Below are 23,594 nucleotides of genomic sequence, written 5' to 3'. Positions count from 1 at the left end.
AGCCTGTGCTCTTAGAGCCCAGGTGCTGCAACTACTGAGGCCTGCACACCGTAGAGCCCTTGCTCCACAGCAAGAGAAGCCACCACAACGAGAAACCTGCACGCTGCGACTAAAGCGTAGCCCCTGCTCTCCACAACCAGAGAAAAGCCTGTGGAGCAACAAAGACCCAGCACAGTCAAAGTAAAATTTTAAAAATAATTTTTTTAATTAGCTTTGATTTTATATATATGAAATAGTACAGAGTAAAGAAGACTAATAGAGCAGTAAGGCATCTAGGAAAAATCCTTTTTATTTTATGAATGAATGGTATTCCAGTGTCTAAGGAAAATTGTTCAGGTTTAAATCTTTCTTTTCTTAATTTTAAACAAATTTTTATCTTTATTATGTTACAATTATACATATTTGAATCCATGTAAACACGCAATACTGTCATTCCATTTGTCCCCACTTTATATTAAGTGATCTTTACATTAAGCAGAAACAGGACATGAAATTGGAAACTTCACCATCTGTACCTTCTTCAGTCAGCTTTCCTCCCCACAGTCTAAAATGAGGCCATACCAAACTGCTTATGTGTCACATAACATGAGAGACCTTGTGGTTTCTCTTCTGGAAACTTTGCACATTTCGCCTTTCCTTTCTCCAGGGGGTCTTCCCAACCCAGGGATCGAACCCAGGTCTCCCACATTGCAGGCGGATTCTTTACCAGCTGAGCCAAAACGGAAGCCCTCCTTCTGCCTAGAATCCTTTAAATATGCCTTCCCTCATATTTCCCCATTCCATGAAGTTGACTTCTTAATTCTACAATTTGAGAGCACCCCAAATCGTGTGCTCCCACAGCCCATTATGCACACAGTCCTATTTTCCCATCTTGTATTTTTTTGTTTGTATGTTTGGTGGTCCATTTGCTCCAAGAGAGCACAGATCATCACTTGTTGTACTTTCTTATGTACCCCCACTGCTTACCAATAGGCCTAGCACACTGAATACCTATTAATATGAAAGTACTCTGGGGATTTTTATATTGACTACTCCAAAGCCTTTGACTGTGTGGATCACAACAAACTATGGAAAATTCTTAAAGAGATGGGAATACCAGACCACCTTATCTGCCTCCTGAGAAATCTGTATGCAGGTTAAGAAGCAACAGTTAGAACTGGACATGGAACAACAGACTGGTTCCAAATTGGGAAAGGAGTACAGCAAGGCTGTATATTGTCACACTGCTCATTTAACTTATATGCAGAGTACATCATGTGAAATGCCAGGCTGGATGAAACTAAAGCTGGAATCAAGATTGCCAGGAGAAACATCAATGACCTCAGATATGCAGATGACACCACCCTTATGGCAGAAAGCAAAGAGGAACTAAAGAACCTTGTGATGAAAGTGAAACAGGAGAGTGAAAAAGCTGGCTTCAAACTCAACATTAAAAAAACGAAGATCATGGCCTCTGGTCCCATCACTTGATGGAAAATAGATGGGAAAACAATGGAAACGGTGATAGACTTTATTTTCTTGGGCTCCAGAATCACTGCAGATGGTGACTGCAGCCATGAAATTAAAAGACATTTGCTCCTTGGAAGAAACACTATGACCAACTTAGACAGCATATTAAAAAGCAGAGACATTACTTTGCCAACAAATGTCCGTATAGTCAAAGCTATGGTTTTTCCAGTAGTCATGTGTGGATGTGAGAGTTGGACTATAAAGAAAGTTAAGCGCGGAAGAATTGATGTTTTTCAACTGCGGTATTGGAGAAGACTCTTGAGAGTCCTTTGGATTGCAAGGAGATCAAACCAGTCAATTCTAAAGGAAATCAGTCCTGAATATTCATTGGAAGGACTGATGGTGAAGCTGAAGCTCCAATACTTTGGCCACCCGATGCAAAGAGCTGACTCACTACAAAAGACCCTGATGCTGGGAAAGATTGAAGGCAGGAGGAGAAGGGGATGACAGAGGATGAGATGGTTGGATGGCATCACTGACTCGATGGACATGAGTTTGAGCAAGCTCCAGGATATGGTGATAGACAGGGATGCCTGTCATGCTGCAGGCGACTGGGGTCACAAAGAATCAGACACGACTGAGCGATTGAACCGAACTGAACTTTGGGGATGGTGAAACAATAGATGATTTTGTCTCTCAACTTTCCGAACTTTCTGCACACTTGTTATACACTCTTCATAAAAAAAGACTTTAAATCTCTTTCTTAAAAACGACCCCACCAATTGAAATTACCACCAATTTCAGATCACAGTGACTTGAACCTGGTTGAATTTGATAGTTGGAATAACTAACACAGTCCTTTATTTCAGTGCTTGAATTAACACAGTCTTTTCTGAAACAGCTAAAAGCAAAACAAATGAAATCTCACCTCAAGTAGAGATAATACTCAGTTTTATGCAGCTGAAAGTGGAAGAAATGAAAATCTCCCTCAAGAAGAGACAGATACTCAGATAAACTGAGAAACAGAGTGAAAGTACAGTCCAGCTGTCTGTATCCTAGAACACAGAAGCTGTGCGTCCTGGGTGCTGATTGTACTATGCCTTTTGATATAAGGGACTTGCGTATCCCTGGATTTTGGTATTTGCAGGAAGTCCCCTGCAGATACCTAGGGACAACTGTACCTCACTAGATCTACGCCAGCCTATCTGTAGACTGGATTTTAGGGAGTTCTAAGTGGGGTAGAGAATTTATTTTTAATCCTAGTCTTTTCCAAGCTGGTTATATTAATATTACTCCAGGAGATGTTGGAATTATAATATAATTATATATTCTGTATATTAATATTCTGCATATAATTATATATAGTCTATATATAGAGTAACATAATTACATATAGAAATATAATTATAATTTTATATTCTGGGATTATAATACCCAGAATATGAGAAATATCTGCTACAACTAAATACATCAGAAAATTGTATATTTGCTAAAAATGTTTTACATTAGTTAAGTCCATTTGCTCTATTAGCAGTAAGCATCAAACTCAAAACATTCTCCCTCTCCCCCGAAACTCTCCTCACAAGTTTATGTTGAATAAAAGGTGAATATAGGTTCCATGGGGCTTGCCTGGTGGCTTAGATGATAAAGAATCCATCTGCAATGCAGGAGATCCAGGTTTGATCCCTGGGTTGGCAGGATCCCTTGGAGAAGGGCATGACCGCCCACTCCAGCATTGCTGCCTGGAGAATTCCATGAACAGAAGAGCCTAGCAAGGCAACATCTATGAGGTCACAAAGAGTCAGACATGACTGAGCAACCAACACTTTCACTTTCATAGGTTCCATAAGAAAATTAAAGGTATTTTTCTGATGTCTGTCTTAAACTCAAATGTGTCCAGGTTCCTAGCTCTTGAAGAGCCCAACACTCCTCTTTAACACATAAGTTCTCATTCTGCATAAAAGCAAAAAGTTCCCTTTCTCCCTACGTTTTGGAGTCCTCCTGGGGAAACTTCCTCAAACCCTCCCTGGTTGTTGCTTGTTGCCTCAAACTCCTGGCCCAGTAGCACAGGAGCTAAGAGGATGAGCTGTAGCATGAAATTCTGATTTGCCTCCTGGTTCCATCACGTTAGCCATGTGATCTTGAACAAATTTCTCAACCTGCCTAAGCACCACTTTCCTTGTTTATAAAATAGATATAATCACAATGCCAGTCTCATATAGTGCTGCTATGGGGATTAAAGAAATGGGAAGTATACTGCTTGACATATGACAAGCAACACCTACACACAAAGAATGTCTATTATGCTTTGTTAATTGCTTCTTAACATTGTAAACTACTTCTCGAAAGGTCTTTTGCTGTCCCCATATTAATTTTCTAAAAAACATGGATACAGCCACCTCCTCTAATTCTCCCAGTTTCTGCTGAAGACTAGGAAATAACAAAGAGAAATTACAATTAAAAAGCAAACAAAAAAGGATGAGGAGGACACAAGGTAAAATATTAGCTGGCTTCTTCTAGCTTACTGATTAAGCCCTCTTTCTGCTTAGCCCTGGCAGGCTATCAAGCTTTGTAGACTTCACCTTAATACCATATTTGGGGGAATAGAGGGAGGAACAAGGAAAGCTCATGCTTTCTCAGTACTTACTGCCCCAAAGTGCTGCTTTTTCTTTTTTTTTTTGCTGCTTTTTCTTAATTAAAATTTGTTAACATAGAGGAAGTAGTTTGAAAGTGAGAGACAGTCCATCAAATGGTAGAAATATCAGTTAGTGAGACATAGAGAGAAGACAACAATTTGTGTTATTTGCTACTGCTAAGTCGCTTCAGTCCTGTCCGATTCTGTGTGACCCCATAGATGGCAGCCCACCAGGCTCCCCCGTCCCTGGGATTCTCCAGGCAAGAACATTGGAGTGGGTTGCCATTTCCTTCTCCAATGCATGAAAGTGAAAAGTGAAAGTGAAGTCGCTCAGTCGTGTCCGACTCTTCACGACCCCATGGACTGCGCCCATCAGGCTCCTCCATCCATGGGATTTTCCAGGCAAGAGTACTGGAGTGGGGTGCCATCGCCTTCTCCGTTGTGTTATTTAGTAAATGCTTTTTCTCCCTAATGTTAGATCTTGGCTATGTTTCTGAGCCAGCTCCCTTCCCACTCCCCTCAAACCATTTCCCTACTACCGCCACCTCAGAATTGTAGCTTTACCCTTACAAAACAAAAAAGCCTGTCACAACATTAAGTGGTTTTTCACAAAGTGTTTTGGTCCCCACATAGCGCTGCCACTGCCAGGAGTCCCAGTTCTATATCCCCCAACCTACACCCCAAATCTGACCCTTATCAAGACCCTCAGACTTTGACTCCTATCTCCCTTTTTATTTTTTTAACTTATTTATTTTTAATTGGAGGATTGTGTTTGTTTCTGCCATATATTAACATGAATATAACAGCCATAGGTATATGTATATTCTCTCTCTCTTGAACCTCCCTCCCACCTTCTACCCCATCCAACCCTTCTGGGTTGTCACAGAGCACCAGATTTGAGCTCTCTGTATATTACAGGAAGCTTCCACTGGCTATCTAATTTTACATATGGTAATGTATATGTTCCAATGCTACTCTCTCAATTCGTCCCACCCTGTCCACAACTCTTTCTCTCTGTCTGCATCTCTACTACTCCCCTACAGATGAGTTCTTCAGTACCATCTTTCTAGATTCCATACATATGCACTAATATATGATATTTGTCTTTCTCTTTCTTTTAATAGACTTCACTCTGTATAACAGGCTCTTAGGTTCATCCGCCTCATTAGAACTTTCTGACTTCACTCTGTATAATACACTCTAAGTTCATCCACCTCATCAGTTCCTTTTAATGGCTGACTAATATTCCAAACTTCTTTATCCATTCATCTGTCAGTTTACACCTAGGTTGCTTCCATGTCCTGGCTATTGTAAACAGTGTTGTGATGAACACTGGGGTACAGGTTTAAATCTTAATCTTGAATTATAATTTAATTTACATATCATTTGAATGAAAACCATATTATCATTCCTGCAAAGATTGACAAATACTTCCCATTGAATCATTCTTCATGTTCCATTTTTCTCTTCAGTTTTCATGTGTTTGTCTACAAGCAAAAGTTTTTAAAAAGGAAAGTTTCAAGTCATTAAAAAAAGATAAAACTTTTACAAATAATATGTACACTAAATGCACATACTCAAATTTTTTCTTGAACAACTTAATAGCAATAAAATAACCAGTGGTGTGGGCAGGAAGCACTACATTATTGTCTTTTCAGTTTAAAAACCATAAAAGGAACTTCTAAAACTCACACTTATAGTGGCCCCTCACTATAGGGAGTTGTCCATTAGAGCAGAAAATTCGAGTAGCACTTCTCTCCAATGATCCTTAACTATTTGAAGGTGTAATGAGAAGAAACAGATGTTGTGTCAGAGAAAGAAAGAATTCACTAACCAAGAAAGGAAATACTTCCCTTTTGCTGCTTTAAAAAAAAAAAAAAAATCATGTTTAGAGTGTGATGGTAAACCATGTGGAGATCACAAAAACTTTAAACTTTATGCAAGAAGAGTAGAACCTCTGCAAAGGAACTGAGGCTTCTTCCTAGATAATGGAGGGAGCCAAGGCAGACATGAAGTGGGTTACTCAATCTCTAGCAACTACTAGAACCTGGGAAAAGAGCCAGCCAAGACTGTGCAGCTGCAGGAGGGAGCTTCAGCTTCCCGGCTGCAGAACTGTGACCAGCCCCACCCTTGGACTTCCATACTCGGTGCAACTCCCTCCCCCCTGCCCCTCCACCCCCCCAAGGCCTAAAGAAGGAAAAAGTGACACCGCAAGGAAAAGAATCCTGATAAACTATGAAGACTACCTGTTTTAAGGTTCAGTTCATTTTATTTAACAGTGTAGACAGCAGTGTAGACATTCCTCAGGAAGGTTAATAGATCCATGCAGACAGTGGGAAAATAGCATCACAGAATTAAACCCATCTCAGTTTTAAAAAATATTTTTAGCAGAAATTTCCTGTCACATGATTACATTTCTACCACATAGAGTTTCATTCCTCTTTGAAAGAATCAATTTTTCATTAATACACTCCAGAATATTGGAGGAGAAAAACGATGGCTGAATACCACTAACAACAACAAAAATACTTCCATGCCTGTCTCTATTTGCTATCTCATATTGAAAAGCAGGTAATATTCACTCTTCTGAACTCTGCTAAAACAAGAAGACTGGGATGGTGGATGATTTGTTTGCTTGAACAGAACAGTATTCTGTGCAGTAGTACTTGAAAACGTTTAGTAGCAAATATTTCTTAGCTTTGTTCACACCAGAAATGAAAGAAAAAAAGAGAAAACTCTGATTTTCTTTCTCTGCATCCTCCCGTCAGTGACTAAATTTTCAAATTTCTAATGTTAGTAAGAATGAGTCAGAGAAAGAGAACTATTAAACTTGTATTTTGCTAACCCAGAAACAGCCTCCTGGAAGAAGCAGAAACCATAAATAGAGCACATATTTTAATGTTAAAGTTGAAAAATAATGTGAATCTTATTCTTAACTTAAACCAAACTCTGCAACTTTCATGCCCTTTAAGCATCCTGTTGTAAAATGACCCACATAAACCGAGGGGAGAAAAAAGAAAAAAAGAGAAAAGACACACTAGAAAATGAAACTACTTACCGTCATCAGTGGACATCATTTCATATATACTGAAAATTAGTCTACTTTGGTTTGATAAGAAAATATTTGGCTTTACTCTTTTAAAGTTCATGTGATAAAATCTCACTCCCGGCTCTGAAGCCTCTCGCAGCCACAGGTCAGCCGGGAGCTCTGATGATGCACTGCTTACTTCAGGACCTTCTCAGACCTCACTGCTCACGGACAACCTCATGCATAATATGCCACTCCTCCCCAGAGGAGGGTTGCTGCAGTGTTCTTCAAAAGACCAAGTATATGAGGATGGAGAGATGTCTATTTATTACAGTAAACAACAATGAAAGCTCATAGGAGCATAAAATGCACTAGAAATACACTTGGGAATAGGACAGTTTATAAACTGGCTAATTCCTGAACTATTAGTAATGCTCTAAAAAAGCCAACATGAAAACAGTTTGTTTCCACTTGAACTGGGTCCATGCACTGGACCAAAGAGGTTTACAGATTCAGGATTCACAGGCTTAAGATGTTAAAATGTCATTTTGAAAGATCTCAAATGCTATTTTGCCACTGAAGACTTTCTATTTTAGCATAGTTCACTGACCTTGGTGCAGGGTGAATAACTACTACTCATAAATTTCCTAAGGAAACCAAGTTTTATGTGATTTCAGAGCACTGTTTACTTATTTTTATACATCTTTATAAGTTTATATCATTTACCAGTACTTTCAAAATTTCTCATAGCCCTGAAAAATCAGAAAGTGTCAATTAAAATATGTATAAAATTACAATGAAGTAACAGGCTATAGACATCACTCTCACAGTTGAAAGAAGTGTTTCCAAAACCCTCCTTTACTGTGTCCAGATGCAGTGGTTCTCACACACCAGATCACCTGGATGGAATTTTAAAACTCACACTGCCTGGTCCTATCTCAGTTGAATTCAACCCCAGAATCTGCACTTCTAACAAGCTCCCAGGTGATGCTGACACTGTTGGTCTGGGACTACACTACAGGAATCACATTTGGAGAACTGCTGGGGCAGAGACTTGATACTCAGTGGCAGCCTAAAGCTCTGACTCAATTGCACCTGCTTAGGAACTGCTTAATATCAGGGCAGGTAGGAAACACTCAAGGTGTGGTATGAGGGAACTATGTATTACACACTCAGATAAGGCTCATCGGGAAGTAGACTTATCAACTTAATTCTTAATAAAAGAAACCTGCATATTAGGGATGAATAGACAATTACAACATGGAGAAAAGGAGTCAAAGAGAAGACACCAGAATTGCCTTTTATGTCCTTCACAAACTTCACCTGTCTGTTTAAAATTCACTGTGTCAGGAAAACTCTTTATATTTGATACCAAAGATCACTTAGCCTTGGCAAATTTCAGTAATGCAAAAAGCAGAATGTTTCCCTGTCATAAAATGCTCCAATTTTGTGCTTGCTGAATTTTGACAGCCATATTTAAATTATAATCTTAGGTTTGGTTTTCAAACAAACACCTTTTCTTTTTTTATAGCTAACCTTTACTTTGTGCCTGGTGCTCTGGTAAGCACCTTCCATGCAGCATTTCATTAAATCCTCACTGTGAGGTAGTAATAATTTATCAATATTTTACAAAAGAGAATGCTCTTCTGCAAAAGGAATAAATAGTATAGGTAAGGTATGGAGTAATAATTACCATTCTGCAGAAGAGAAACCTAGGTTTAACAGATTAAAAATCTTGGCCAGTAACACTAGTAAAATAATAACCTTTAAGAAATTCAATTCTCTTTTGCACAATAAAGATATAATAAAATTCATGTTTGAATCTATATAGTAAAAACCACAATAAGACTTGTAGCTGCTGCTGCTGCTAAGTCGCTTCAGTCGTGTCCGACTCTGTGCGACCCCAGAGACGGCGGCCCACCAGGCTCCCCCGTCCCTGGGATTCTCCAGGCAAGAACACTGGAGTGGGTTGCCATTTCCTTCTCCAATGCATGAAAGCGAAAAGTGAAAGTGAAGTCGCTCAGTCGTGTCCGACTCTTAGCGACCCCATGGTCGGCAGCCTACCAGGCTGCTCCATCCATGGGATTTTCCAGGCAAGAGTACTGGGGTGGGGTGCCATTGACTTGCAGCTAGAAGTGATAATTACAGTTTTAAACAAAATATCATTGACTCTTATTGTTCACAACAGATAATCTGAAATTATATTCGGCATCTACCACAAACTAGTGACTAAATTTAAGCTACTCACTAGCAGCCATGGCTGCTGCTGCTAAGTCGCTTCAGTTGTGTCTGACTCTGTGCGACCCCATAGACGGCAGCCCACCAGGCTCCACCGTCCCTAGGATTCTCCAGGCAAGAACACTGGAGTGGGTTGCCATTTCCCTCTCCAATGTATGAAATTGAAAAAATAAAGTGAAGTCGCTCAGTCGTGTCCGACTCCTAGCGACCCCATGGACTGCAGCCCACCAGGCCCTTCTGTCCATGGAATTTTCTAGGCAAGAGTACTGGAGTGGGGTGCCACTGCCTTCTCCGAGCAGCCATGGCCGTTTCTTATAAAGTTAAACCAGCACTTCCATATGACCCAGCAATGACACGCCTAGGTACTTACCCAAGTGAAACTAATACTTACATTAACAGAAACATACAAATGAAAATTTTATTTCTTTTAATTGGAGGATAATTACAATATTGGGGTGGTTTTTCCCATATATCAATGTGAATCGGCAACACATGTGTACATGAATATTTACAGAGGCTTTATTCATAACTACCAAAAGCTGGAAAATACACAATTGACCTTCAATCAGTGAATAAATAAGCAAACTGTGGTAAATCTGTCTTTACAACCCTCAAGAAATGAGCTAAGGATACTTGCATGTGTGTTAGTAAGGAAGCCAACTTAAAACACTAGAGGACTTCCCTGGTGGCACGGTGAGTAAGAATCCCTTGCCAATACAGAAGATATGGGTTCAATCCTGGTCCACAAGATTTCACAAGCCACAGAGCAACTAAACCCATGGGTCACAACTACTGAGCCCGTGCTCTAGATCCCAAGAGCCACAACTACCAAGCCCATGTGCTGCAACTATTGAAGCCCAGGTGCCTTGAGTCTATGAGAAGCCCACACACCAGAACTTAGAGTAGGCCCTGCTCACCCACAATTAGAGAAAGCCCACACGCAGCAAGCAAGACCCACTGAAGCCAAAAATAATAAATAAATGCCACACATTTAAGATTCCATATGACATTCTGGAAAAGGCAAGCACAGTTCATTTCAGTTACTCAGTTGTGTCCGACTCCTTGCGACTCCATGGACTGCAGCACGTGAGGCCTCCCTGTCCATCACCAACTCCCAGATGTTACCCAAACTCATGTCCATTGAGTCAGTGATGCCATCCAACCATCTCATCCTCTGTCATCCCCTTCTCCACCCGCCTTCCATCTTTCCCAGCATCAGGATCTTTTCAAATGAGTCAGTTATTCGCATCAGGTGGCCAAAGTACTGAAGCACACAGGGACAAAAACTAGATCCAAGGTTGCAGGAGGGTGGAAGAACTGATTTGATTACAAAAGGGTACAACAGAATTGCCAAAGGTGATGGGAATGTTTCATATCTGCATTGTTGTGCTGGTTATATGACTGTATGCATTGTCAAAACTCACAACTGTACCCTAAAGAGGGTGAATTTTACTGTATATAAATTATCCAATAATTAAAAAAAACCAAAGATTTTTGATATTATCTATTGCCTTTCTCATCATCAATAGTAGAGATAATTACTGGTTCATTGTATTTGTTTCCTGTGATTTTTTTAAAAATCTTGAAAAATTAAAAAGTAACCTAGGAAAGGACCTCCCTCTCTGACTCTCAAAGATGGCGGAGGAGTAGGACAGGGAGAACACTTTCTCCCCCACAAATTCATCAAAAGAGCATTTAAACGTCGAGTAAATTCCACAAAACAACTTCTGAATGCCGGCAGAGGACATCAGGCACCCAGAAAAGCAATCCAACTCTTCGAAAGGAGGTAGGAAAAATATAAAAGACAAAAAAGAGACAAAGAGGGAGGGACGGAGCTCCGTCCCGGGAAGGGAGTCTTAAAAAGAGAGAAGTTTCCAAACACCAGGAAACCTTCTCACTGCCGAATCTGTGCCGAGCTTTGGAAGCACAGAGGGCAACGTAACAGGAAGAAAAAATAAATAAACAATTAAAACTCAAGATTGCGAGTCCTACGGTAACTCCCCAGTGGAGAAGCAGCGCAGACGCCTGCAGGCGCCATTAACAAGCGGGGCTGGGCAGGGAGGCGCAGCGCGCGGCTGCATCGCTTAGAGTAAGAATCTGGCCTGAATACCCTGAGCACTATCTGAGCGAAATAATTTGGGCTAACAAACCAGACTGTGGGATATCTACTACGCGAAAGCCAGCCCCAACCTAAGACCGCCAGGCCCGTGCACGGAACAAAGAATTGAACAGAGATAGCCGGCTGCAGACCTTCCCCCGGTGATAGGCAGCCAGAGCCGGAAGGGGGCAATCGCAGCCCCAGAGAGACATTATCTATAAAACTGTAAGCAGGCTTCTTTGCTAACTAAAACTTCTTGGGGGTCTGGACGGTTAACATCTGCCTAAGAAGGTGCGCCGGTTTTGCGCCCAGATAACCGAGTGGCAGGGAGGCGATAAGTCGCAGCATTGGCGCTCGCCAAACACCTCATCACTTGAGCTGCTCGGACCTGGGAAGAGCACAATACTCAGGCCCAACTGAGTCTGCGCCTCTGAGGACTATCCGAGTGCCTGAACCTGAGCGGCTTGGACCTGGGAGGTACATGCAACCCAGGGCCAGCCTTGGATTGTTCCCGGCGGAACAACCTAGAGCCCGAGCAGTGTGGGCAGGGAGGCTACACGCGCAGTGAGCGGGGGCAGACCCAGTGTGGCTGAGGCAGTGCGAGCGCACGCCAGTGTTATTTGCTTGCAGCATCCCTCCTCCCTCCCCACAGCGCGACTGAACAAAGAGAAGAAATACAGTTCCACCCATCAGAACACTGACACAAGCTTCCCTAACCAGGAAACCTTGACAAGCCACCTGTACAAACCCACACACAGTGAGGAATAGCCACAATAAAGAGAACTCCACAAACTGCCAGAATACAGAAAGGACACCCCATACTCAGCAATTTAAACAAGATGAAGAGACAGAGGAATAGCCAGCAGATAAAGGAACAGGATAAATGCCCACCAAACCAAACAAAAGAGGAAGAGATAGGGAATCTACCTGATAAAGAATTCCGAATAATGATAGTGAAATTGATCCAAAATCTAGAAATTAAAATGGAATCACAGATAAATAGCTTGGAGACAAGGATTGAGAAGATGCAAGAAAGGTTTAACAAGGACCTAGAAGAAATAAAAAGAGTCAATATACAATGAATAATGCAATAAATGAAATTAAAAACACTCTGGAGGCAACAAATAGTAGAATAACAGAGGCAGAAGATAGGATTAGTGAATTAGAAGATAGAATGGTAGAAATAAATGAATCAGAGAGAATAAAAAGAAAAACGAATTAAAAGAAATGAGGACAATCTCAGAGACCTCCAGGATAATATTAAACGCTACAACATTCAATCATAGGGGTACCAGAAGAAGAAGACAAAAAGAAAGACCATGAGAAAATACTTGAGGAGATAATAGTTGAAAACTTCCTAAACTGGGGAAGGAAATAATCACCCAAGTCCAAGAAACCCAGAGAATCCCAAACAGGATAAACCCAAGGAAAACACCCCAAGACACATATTACTCAAATTAACAAAGATCAAACACAAAGAACAAATATTAAAAGCAGCAAGGAAAAACAACAAATAACACACAAGGGAATTCCCATAAGGATAACAGCTGATCTTTCAATAGAAACTCTTCAAGCCAGGAGGGAATGGCAAGACATACTTAAAATGATGAAAGAAAATAACCTACAGCCCAGATTATTGTACCCAGCAAGGATTTCATTCAAGTATGAAGGAGAAATCAAAAGCTTCTCAGATAAGCAAAAGCTGAGAGAATTCTGCACCACCAAACCAGCTCTACAACAAATACTAAAGGATATTCTCTAGACAGGAAACACAAAAATGGTGTATAAATTCAACCCCAAACAATAAAGTAAATGGCAACGGGATCATACTTATCAGTAATTACCTTAAACGTAAATGGGTTGAATGCCCCAACCAAAAGACAAAGACTGGCTGAATGGATACAAAAACAAGACCCCACATATGTTGTCTACAGGAGACCCACCTCAAAACAGGGGACACATACAGACTGAAAGTGAAGGGCTGGAAAAAGATTTTTCATGCAAATAGGGACCAAAAGAAAGCAGGAGTAGCAATACTCATATCAGATAAAATAGACTTTAAAACAAAGGCTGTGAAAAGAGACAAAGAAAGGTCACTACATAATGATCAAAGGATCAATCCAAGAAGAAGATATAACAATTATAAATATATATGCACCCAACACGGGAGCACTTCAGTATGTAAGACAAATGCTAACAAGTATGAAAGGAGAAATTAACAATAACACAATAATAGTGGGAGACTTTAATACCCCACTCACACCTATGGATAGATCAACTAAACAGAAAATTAACAAGGAAACACAAACTTTAAAAACGATACAATAGACCAGTTAGACCTAATTGATATCTATAGGACATTTCATCCCAAAACAATGAATTTCACCTTTTTCTCAAGCGCACATGGAACCTTCTCCAGGATAGATCACATCCTGGGCCATAAAGCTAGCCTTGGTAAATTCAAAAAAATAGAAATCATTCCAAGCATCTTTTCTGACCACAATGCAGTAAGATTAGATCTCAATTACAGGAGAAAAACTATTAAAAATTCCAACATATGGAGGCTGAACAACACCCTGCTGAATAACCAACAAATCACAGAAGAAATCAAAAAAGAAATCAAAATTTGCATAGAAACGAATGAAAATGAAAACACAACAACCCAAAACCTGTGGGACACAGTAAAAGCAGTCCTAAGGGAAAGTTCATAGCAATACAGGCACACCTCAAGAAACAAGAAAAAGTCAAATAAATAACCTAACTCTACACCTCAAACAACTAGAAAAGGAAGAAATGAAGAACCCCAGGGTTAGTAGAAGGAAAGAAATCTTAAAAATTAGAGCAGAAATAAATGCAAAAGAAACAAAAGAGACCATAGCAAAAATCAACAAAGCCAAAAGCTGGTTCTTTGAAAGGATAAATAAAATTGACAAACCATTAGCCAGACTCATCAAGAAACAAAGGGAGAAAAATCAAATCAATAAAATTAGAAATGACAGTGGAGAGATCACAACAGACAATATAGAAATACAAAGGATCATAAGAGACTATTATCAACAATTATATGCCAATAAAATGGACAACGAGGAAGAAATGGACAAATTCTTAGAAAAGTACAACTTTCCAAAACTCGACCAGGAAGAAATAGAAAACCTTAACAGACCCATCACAAGCATGGAAATTGAAACTGTAATCAAAAATCTTCCAGCAAACAAAAGCCCAGGTCCAGACGGCTTCACAGCTGAATTCTACCAAAAATTTAGAGAAGAGCTAACACCTATCCTGCTCAAACTCTTCCAGAAAATTGCAGAGGAAGATAAACTTCCAAACTCATTCTATGAGGCCACCATCACCCTAATACCAAAACCTGACAAAGATGCCACAAAAAAAGAAAACTATAGGCCAATATCACTGATGAACATAGATGCAAAAATCCTAAACAAAATTCTAGCAATCAGAATCCAACAACACATTAAAAAGATCATACACCATGACCAAGTGGGCTTTATCCCAGGGATGCAAGGATTCTTCAATATCCGCAAATCAATCAACGTAATACACCACATTAACAAATTGAAAAACAAAAACCATATGATTATCTCAATAGATGCAGAGAAAGCCTTTGACAAAATTCAACACCCATTTATGATAAAAACTCTCCAGAAAGCAGGAATAGAAGGAACATACCTCAACATAATAAAAGCTATATATGACAAACCCACAGCAAACATTATCCTTAATGGTGAAAATTGAAAGCATTTCCTCTAAAGTCAGGAACAAAACAAGGGTGCCCACTTTCACCATTACTATTCAACATAGTTTTGGAAGTTTTGGCTACAGCAATCAGAGCAGAAAAAGAAATAAAAGGAATCAAATTGGAAAAGAAGAAGTAAAACTCTCACTATTTGCAGATGACATGATCCTCTACATAGAAAACCCTAAAGACTCCACCAGAAAATTACTAGAACTAATCAATGATTATAGTAAAGTTGCAGGATATAAAATCAACACACAGAAATCCCTTGCATTCCTATACACTAATAATGAGAAAACAGAAAGAGAAATTAAAAACAATTCCATTCACCATTGCAACGAAGAGAATAAAATACTTAGGAATATATTTACCTAAAGAAACTAAAGACCTATATATAGAAAACTATAAAACACTGGTGAAAGAAATCAAAGAGGACACTAATAGATGGAGAAATATACCATGTTCATGGATTGGAAGAATCAATATAGTGAAAATGAGTATACTACCCAAAGCAATTTATAGATTCAATGCAATCCCTATCAAGCTACCAACAGTATTCTTCACAGAGCTAGAACAAATAATTTCACAATTTGTATGGAAATACAAAAAACCTCGAATAGCCAAAGCGATCTTGAGAAAGAAAAATGGAACTGGAGGAATCAACCTACCTGACTTCAGGCTCTACTACAAAGCCACAGTTATCAAGACAGTATGGTACTGGCACAAAGACAGAAATATAGATCAATGGAACAAAATAGAAAGCCCAGAGATAAATCCACGCACATATGGACACCTTATCTTTGACAAAGGAGGCAAGAATATACAGTGGATTAAAGACAATCTCTTTAACAAGTGGTGCTGGGAAATCTGGTCAACCACTTGTAAAAGAATGAAACTAGAACACTTTCTAACACCATATACAAAAATAAACTCAAAATGGATTAAAGATCTCAATATAAGACCAGAAACTATAAAACTCCTAGAGGAGAACATAGGCAAAACACTCTCTGACATACATCACAGCAGGATCCTCTATGACCCACCTCCCAGAATATTGGAAATAAAAGCAAAAATAAACAAATGGGACCTAATTAAACTTAAAAGCTTCTGCACATCAAAGGAAACTATTAGCAAGGTGAAAAGACAGCCTTCAGAATGGGAGAAAATAATAGCAAATGAAGCAACCGACAAACAACTAATCTCAAAAATATACAAGCAACTCCTACAGCTCAACTCCAGAAAAATAAATGACCCAATCAAAAAATGGGCCAAAGATCTAAATAGACATTTCTCCAAAGAAGACATACAGATGGCTAACAAACACTTGAAAAGATGTTCAACATCACTCTTTATCAGAGAAATGCAAATCAAAACCACTATGAGGTACCATTTCACACCAGTCAGAATGGCTGCGATCCAAAAGTCTACAAATAATAAATGCTGGAGAGGGTGTGGAGAAAAGGGAACCCTCTTGCACTGTTGGTGGGAATGCAAATTAGTACAGCCACTATGGAGAACAGTGTGGAGATTCCTTAAAAACTGGAAATAGAACTGCCTTATGATCCAGCAATCCCACTGCTGGGCATACACACTGAGGAAACCAGAAGGAGAGAGACACGTGTACCCCAATGTTCATCGCAGCACTGTTTATAATAGCTAGGACATGGAAGCAACCTAGATGTCCATCAGCAGATGAATGGATAGGAAAGCTGTGGTACATATACACAATGGAGTATTACTCAGCCATTAAAAAGAATACATTTGAATCAGTTCTAATGAGGTGGATGAAACTGGAGACTATTATACAGAGTGAAGTAAGCCAGAAGGAAAAACATAAATACAGTATACTAACGCATGTATATGGAATTTAGAAAGATGGTAACGTTAACCCTGTGTACGAGACAGCAAAGGAGACACTGATGTATAGAACAGTCTTATGGACTCTGTGGGAGAGGGTGGGAAGATTTGGGAGAATGTCATTGAAACATGTGAAATGTCATGTATGAAACGAGATGCCAGTCCAGGTTCAGTGCACGATGCTGGATGCTTGGGGCTGGTGCGCTGGGAAGGCCCAGGGGGATGGTATGGGGAGGTTGGGAGGGAGGAGGGTTCAGGATGGGGAGCATGTGATATTTTTTTTTAAAATAAAATTAAAAAAAAAAAAAAAAAAAAAAGGAAAAAAAATAAATAAAAATAAAAAGTAACCTAATTAGCTCCCCACACAATGTCCATTTGTGAACAATGACGTTTATAACAATATATTTAAAAGGTTCTTTCAAATTAATGTTTAATTTAGTTAATTAATAAGATTATTTGTCATTGACATCAGTCTTGAAAAATATCTAAACTCCAGGCTAACCAACTCAGTTATTCACTTTAGATATGTATTAAAGACTTTGAAGCAACTTAATATGCACGCACAAAGACTTAGTGGGCTGTCACCCTGCTATCAGGCTTCTCCTCCTCGTAGAGTCGTTATTTCTTTACAAATTCTGTTGAGTAAGGAAGTCAGAAAGTTCTCCCAGTCACAAGGTTATTTCATAACCGCTTGCTTTATCACTATATTAAACTTAGTTTACTTTTTATTAAAGGCTGCTAGTATTTTCAATAGCTTACCATTTCTAATGTAAATGATCTAAAACAAAAATTTTACCATGTAACCTGTGCTTCTTGAATTAAAATTTACTAATTTATAATGTCTAAAAAAGAGGGGAGAGGGGCGGGAACGAAGTTGTCTGACCTTGCTTTTTTTTTTCTGGCCAAGCTGTGCAGCACAGGATCTTAGTTTTCTGACCAGGGATTAAACCCGTGCCCTCTGCGGTGGAAGTGCAGAGTCTTAACCATTGGACCACCAGGGAAGCTCCTCTCCCAGTAATCTGGTTTATAGCTACCTAGCATATCATCTCGGAGAAGGCAATGGCACCCCACTCCAGTACTTTTGCCTAGAAAATCCCATGGACGGAGGAGCCTGGTAGGCCGCAGTCCACGGGGTCGCTAGAGTCGGAAACGACTGAGCAACTTCACTTTGACTTTTCATTTCATGCATTGGAGAAGGAAATGCCAACCCACGCCAGTGTTTTTGCCTGGAGAATCCCAGGGACGGGAAGCCTGGTGGGCTGCTGTCTATGGGGTAGCACAGAGTCGGACACGACTGAAGCGATGCAGCAGCAGCAGCAGCATATCATCTAACATATAATTGAAAACTTCCATGTACTAATGGCAAAGTTGGCTTAAAAAATTATTTACTGATAAATATATTTTGGCAGTATAAAAACAGGACAATTATACCAAGTGAAAGTTAGTATTTCACTTTGTTCAAACAGAACAAGAAGTTGGAAAAAAATAATTAAAGTACTTCTTACTTTCAGTTATTAACTAAGGAGTAAAATCCTCAAATTGATTCTCCAATGATATTTAACTGGGAGACAATCTCCATTTTCATAGAATGAAATATGAATCTTAATCTATTTTGCACACTTTAGTACTCTAATAATCATCTAATAAAATCAATTTGTTATTAAAATGATTTCCTCATTGACTTAAAAAAAACTATAATTAAAAAGCCCAATCAAATGATGTGTAATTTCCATTTTGTATGTCTCTGAATCTTAATGAAGTGAAGCCTACAAGTTCTTGAATGCATGCTAAGGAAATCGTGGGGGATGTTTTGTTTCTTTGTGGCCATGCCATGCAGTATGTGGGGTCTTCCTCAACTAAGGACTGAACCTCCCCCCTCCCCTGCATTAGAAGCATTAACTGTTAACCATTGGACCACCAGGGAAGTCTCTAAATCTAGTTTCTTGAATATTCTGTCCCAAACTATTTTTATACAGATCTTCAAAACAAACCAATTATCCCTCAATCTCTATTCTTTTAAATTAAAACAATTTTAATATATATTTAAAGATTTATTTATTTACTCTTTGGCTCTGCTGGGTCTTTGTTGCTGTGCGCAGGCCTCCTTCAGCTGCAGCAAGCAGGGGCCACTCCCTAGTTGCGGCCTCTCACCGCAGTGATCTCTCTTGTGGAGCATGGGCTCTAGGCACAAGAGCTTCAGTAGCTGCAGCACCTGGGCTCCACAGTTGTGGCTCACAGGCTCTAGTGCTCTGGCTAAGCAGCTGTGGTGCACGGGCTCAGCTGTCCTGTGGCATGTGGGATTTTCCCAGACCAGGGATCAAATCCATGTACTCTGTATTGGCACATGGACTCCTTACCACTGAGCCACCAGGGAAGCCTCTTAATATATGTATGTATGTCTGTGAAAGTTGCTCAGTCGTGTCCGACTCTTTGCGACCCCATGGACTATACAGTCCATGGGATTCTCCAGGCCAGAATACTGGAATGGGTAGCCTTTCCCATCTCCAGGGGATCCTCCCAACCCAGAGATTGAACCCAGGTCTCCCACATTGCAGGTGGATTCTTTACCAGCTGAGCCACAAGGGAAGCCCCTTTTAATTCATTTTTTATATTAATTATTTAGTCACTTAAAGTCCCAACCACACAGTATCATTAGACAGTCCCCCAAACCAGGGTTTCCTGATGGACGACAATACAATCGTAGGTTAAACTGTTGCTCATTCTGGGTTTTAGCTCAATTCTATTAATATTCTTCTACTTTGGAAGACTATGATGAGAAGTTATACCTCTCTCTAACGGCATGTGGATAGGAATAGTTTGTATATTTTAGGTATGCAATTTAGGAGAAGAAACCTTGTATCTGAAGTGTTATATGACTTTAACAATGCTCTTCTGGTTAAAAACATTTAATCTTGGATTAGAAAGCCATTCCTTATGAGCCTAAATTATGGAATTGATCCTCATGCCCCAATTTATAGTTTGTTTGACCTCACCTATAGATTTCCTGCATCACACCAGTCATTTCATCTGTTCACATACACAGCTCAGCAGTAAACACAATTTTAGGTTGGTAATATTTCAGCATTTCCCCTATCATGCTCCACTCTTTAAGATAAAGGCATGCTTTTCATCTAATTTTGCTTTGTACTAATCCCAAATCATCGATATTATCTAAATTCAAAGCAGGAACAAAGTTAATTGATAAATATGGTGTTTCTTCTTTCATTATGGCCATTATTTTTACAGAACTTCTTTGGATTCCACTTGAATACCAAGTAACAACTCTAGACTGGATGAGCTACATATTTCCTGTCACATCACTTCATCAAGAAGTTAATTCTGAGATTTCAAGTTCTACAATTCCAGTATTGCCACCAGCTAGCTACCTTTCTTACTCTAAACTCCTGAACGAATCCATTCTTAGCTATGCTTCATTAAAGAACATATACCAAGCACTTAATATCATGCTGGGCAAATAACAGGTGCCCGATTCTCTTCTCTGTTCAGTCGCTCCGTATCCTTCTGCCTTACGCATCTCACGACGGAGTCACTCTTTACAAACGCCCTTACTCTAGCAGTTTAGTGTTCTTTACCTGCATCTCTTTCATCTGCCAGAAAGCCTGAAGGCAGGAGGAGAAGGGGATGAAAGAGTACGAGATGGCTGGATGGCATCACTGACTCAATGGACATGGGTTTGAGCAAGCTCCAGAAGATGGTGAAGGACAGGGAAGCCTGGCGTGCTGCAGTCCATGGGGTTGCAAAGAGTCAGACACGACTGAGCAACTACACAACAACCATGATGATGTCCACTGATAGGGTTCTAGCACTGTGGTTGTCATGTATCGAGAACAAAATATTTCTGCAAGTATTAAATGGGTATATTAAACAGGTACAGAATTTCAGTTAGGAAAAACAAAAGAAATTCTAGACATGGATAGTGGTGATGGTGGTAAAACAATGTGAATGTACTGATACTAGAGAACTGTACACTTAAAAATGACTAAAATGATCAATTTTATGTTGTGTATATTTTACATATACACATATGCTATTCCTCAATCTATTTGTTCATGTTCTCTACTGCCTGTACTGTTTCTCTGCATTCTTTCCTTTCTTCAGGGTCTACCTTGAACAAACTATTCACTCAAGGGTCCAACTCCTCCACTAAAATATCTAATTCCAGTACCAACCTCTCTTAAACAACCTCCTTCACTGGAGAAGGGAAGCTTAAACTTTATCTTGAGGGATGAAGATTTCATTATGCAGCAAAGAGAGGGAAAGGATCTTATTTCAGATTCTAAATTGAGGAAACCTGTAGCGGATTCACAAATTTCATTGTGGCTTGCAGAACTATTCCTCACTTGTCAGCTGATATCCTCAATGGCTACTTACTGCATTGAGAATGAAATCCAAACTCCTTATAAGGCCTCAAGGCACTGTCCCTTGCTTACCTTTCTAGTCTCATCTCTTGCCACTGTTTTCAAAATATGTTTCCAAACCACGTTCCATCAATCAAGGGTTTTGAGAAGGAAGTTAAGAAAAATGCTTTCTTTTCATAAATTTCCACGGAAACTCCCCCCCCCCAACTTTGAAATAGCCATGCTGTTTCCAGAAAAGGCTCCTCTGAGGCTTTAAGAAAATAAAACTTGAGCTTTGCCCTGGCCAGGTCAGATAAAGGGTAAATAAAATACAGCCAGTTACTTGCTACTAACTTGGGAGTAAAAAGAGAGCGCTTTCATTTCTCTCTCTCTCTCTTTTTTTAAAATTAATTTATTTTTTAATTGAAGGATAATTGCTTTACAGAATTTTGTTGTTTTCTGTCAAACCTCAACATGAATCAGTCATAGGTATTATCCCCTCCCTTTTGAACCTCCCTCTCATCTCCCTTTCCATCCCACCCCTCTAGGTTGATACAGAGCCCCTGTTTGAGTTTCCTGAGCCATACAGCATACTCTCTTTTTGACCAAGATTTAAGTACTGTCTTCCTTTCCTGAAGACTCTAATGTACTACTTACTGGGGTAACAGCTGCTGCTTAGGCCTTTTGTGTTGGCCCAAACATTCCTAAAGGACAAACTCAATGTAAAGAAAAAATAAATATAACCCTAAATATATCCAGCACCTTATCTTTGCAAATTATCCACTCTACTTATTATTTCTTCCCTTTTATCCCACGGTAATATGGCACAATTAAAACACGCAGTTTAATTTCTGATGCAATCTCAGAAGTGTATAGTAAGTCCCCTACATACGAATGAGTTCCATTCCAGGAGCACATTGTTAAGTCCAAGTTTTGTTCATTAAGTCCAACAAAATTAGCTCAGGTACCCAACTAACACAATTGGCTACATACTACTGTACTGTACTAGGTTTATAGTAGTTCTCACACAAATAATATATTAAAAAAACAAATACATAAAAATAAAGAAAACATTTTTAATCTTACCATACAGTACCTTGAAAAGTACCATAGTATCAGCTACATCACCATTGCTTTTATGCTTGCTTCCAGACATCCTGGGCCTCCAATAAAGATACTTCACTACTGTACTCTATATCCAGTACTGTAAAGTACACAAAAGCACAACCACTTGCAGAGGATTCACACAGGCAAACGTATGTTTGCATCTTTGAAAGTTTGCAAGTTGAAAGTTTGTATGTAAGGGACTTTCTGTATTATAGGAATAAAGAAAACTCCAAAGAAAAAAAGAAAAATTTACATTTAAATTTCAGTAAGCTTTTCAATAACTTTTCTAAGTTATTGTCTTGGTGGCAGAAAAGATGACCAAGGATAAAAAGGCAACGAATTATTTTAATTAAAAAAAAAAATTTAAGGTCCATTTCCATCATATGGGCCTTAACTGATAATTGGTACTTGATAAATTACAAATGTACTTGTCGAAATTTTTAAATTATTATTCTAGCAATCTATATATTGTGAACTTTACAAATAATGCTCAGATTTTAAGTATTATACTAAGAACTAAAAATATCAATATAGTCTTTTAGACACAATAGTTTGAACATTAATGACTAATAGAACTCAAGATAAATTACTTTATAATGGTCAACAACTTACTATTAATGGAATATGGAGTATTTTTATCTTTTATATAAGGTAACAGGGACAAATGTATTTAGCATTCATGCAGATAATGCAAATGGGTAAGCATACAGGTTTAAAACAATATGAATTAGTTAAATGGCAAATGAGAGAATAATTTTTTATTTTTAAATTTTAAACTCAAAAACCATTGTGTGAGTCAAAGAAAATTTGGAGCCATCAATTTGAGGTCCCTTTTAAAATGGTTTAACCCACTTATTAATAATTACAAAGAAATACTGAGTCCTTACATGGGATTCAATAGAGTTCATTGCTAAGAACTTAGGAATCTTTTTTAGAAAGTTCTGATCATCACTTTTATGGAATCTCATTTTTCTTTAGCCACACTACCCTTTTCAATTCCTGTGGCCTTAAGAATTTTACATATGACTAATCTCACTATCTTCTGGATTTCCTTTGAGCATTTATAACTT

The 23,594-nt window shown here is 39.1% G+C and overlaps 1 protein-coding gene across 4 annotated transcripts in view; it reads right to left on the bottom strand.

Annotated features, from left to right (window-relative positions):
- Positions 1-23,594, bottom strand: part of FGD4 (FYVE, RhoGEF and PH domain containing 4) — a 234,582-nt gene that overhangs the window by 98,870 nt on the left and 112,118 nt on the right. Inside the window, exon 1 of one of the 4 annotated variants that reach the window (XM_005897000.2) lies at positions 7,143-7,328. The exons of the other annotated variants lie outside the window; for them this stretch is intronic. Coding sequence (XP_005897062.2) covers positions 7,143-7,233 — 91 coding nt within the window. The 5' untranslated portion in view covers positions 7,234-7,328. Of the gene's footprint in view, positions 1-7,142; positions 7,329-23,594 lie in introns of those variants that run through there. 4 annotated transcript variants of the gene reach the window in all.

This window comes from Bos mutus, chromosome 5 (genome assembly GCF_027580195.1).
Source record: "Bos mutus isolate GX-2022 chromosome 5, NWIPB_WYAK_1.1, whole genome shotgun sequence".
NCBI classification, from domain to species: domain Eukaryota; kingdom Metazoa; phylum Chordata; class Mammalia; order Artiodactyla; family Bovidae; genus Bos; species Bos mutus.
This window is presented reverse-complemented; position numbering and strand designations above follow the sequence as displayed.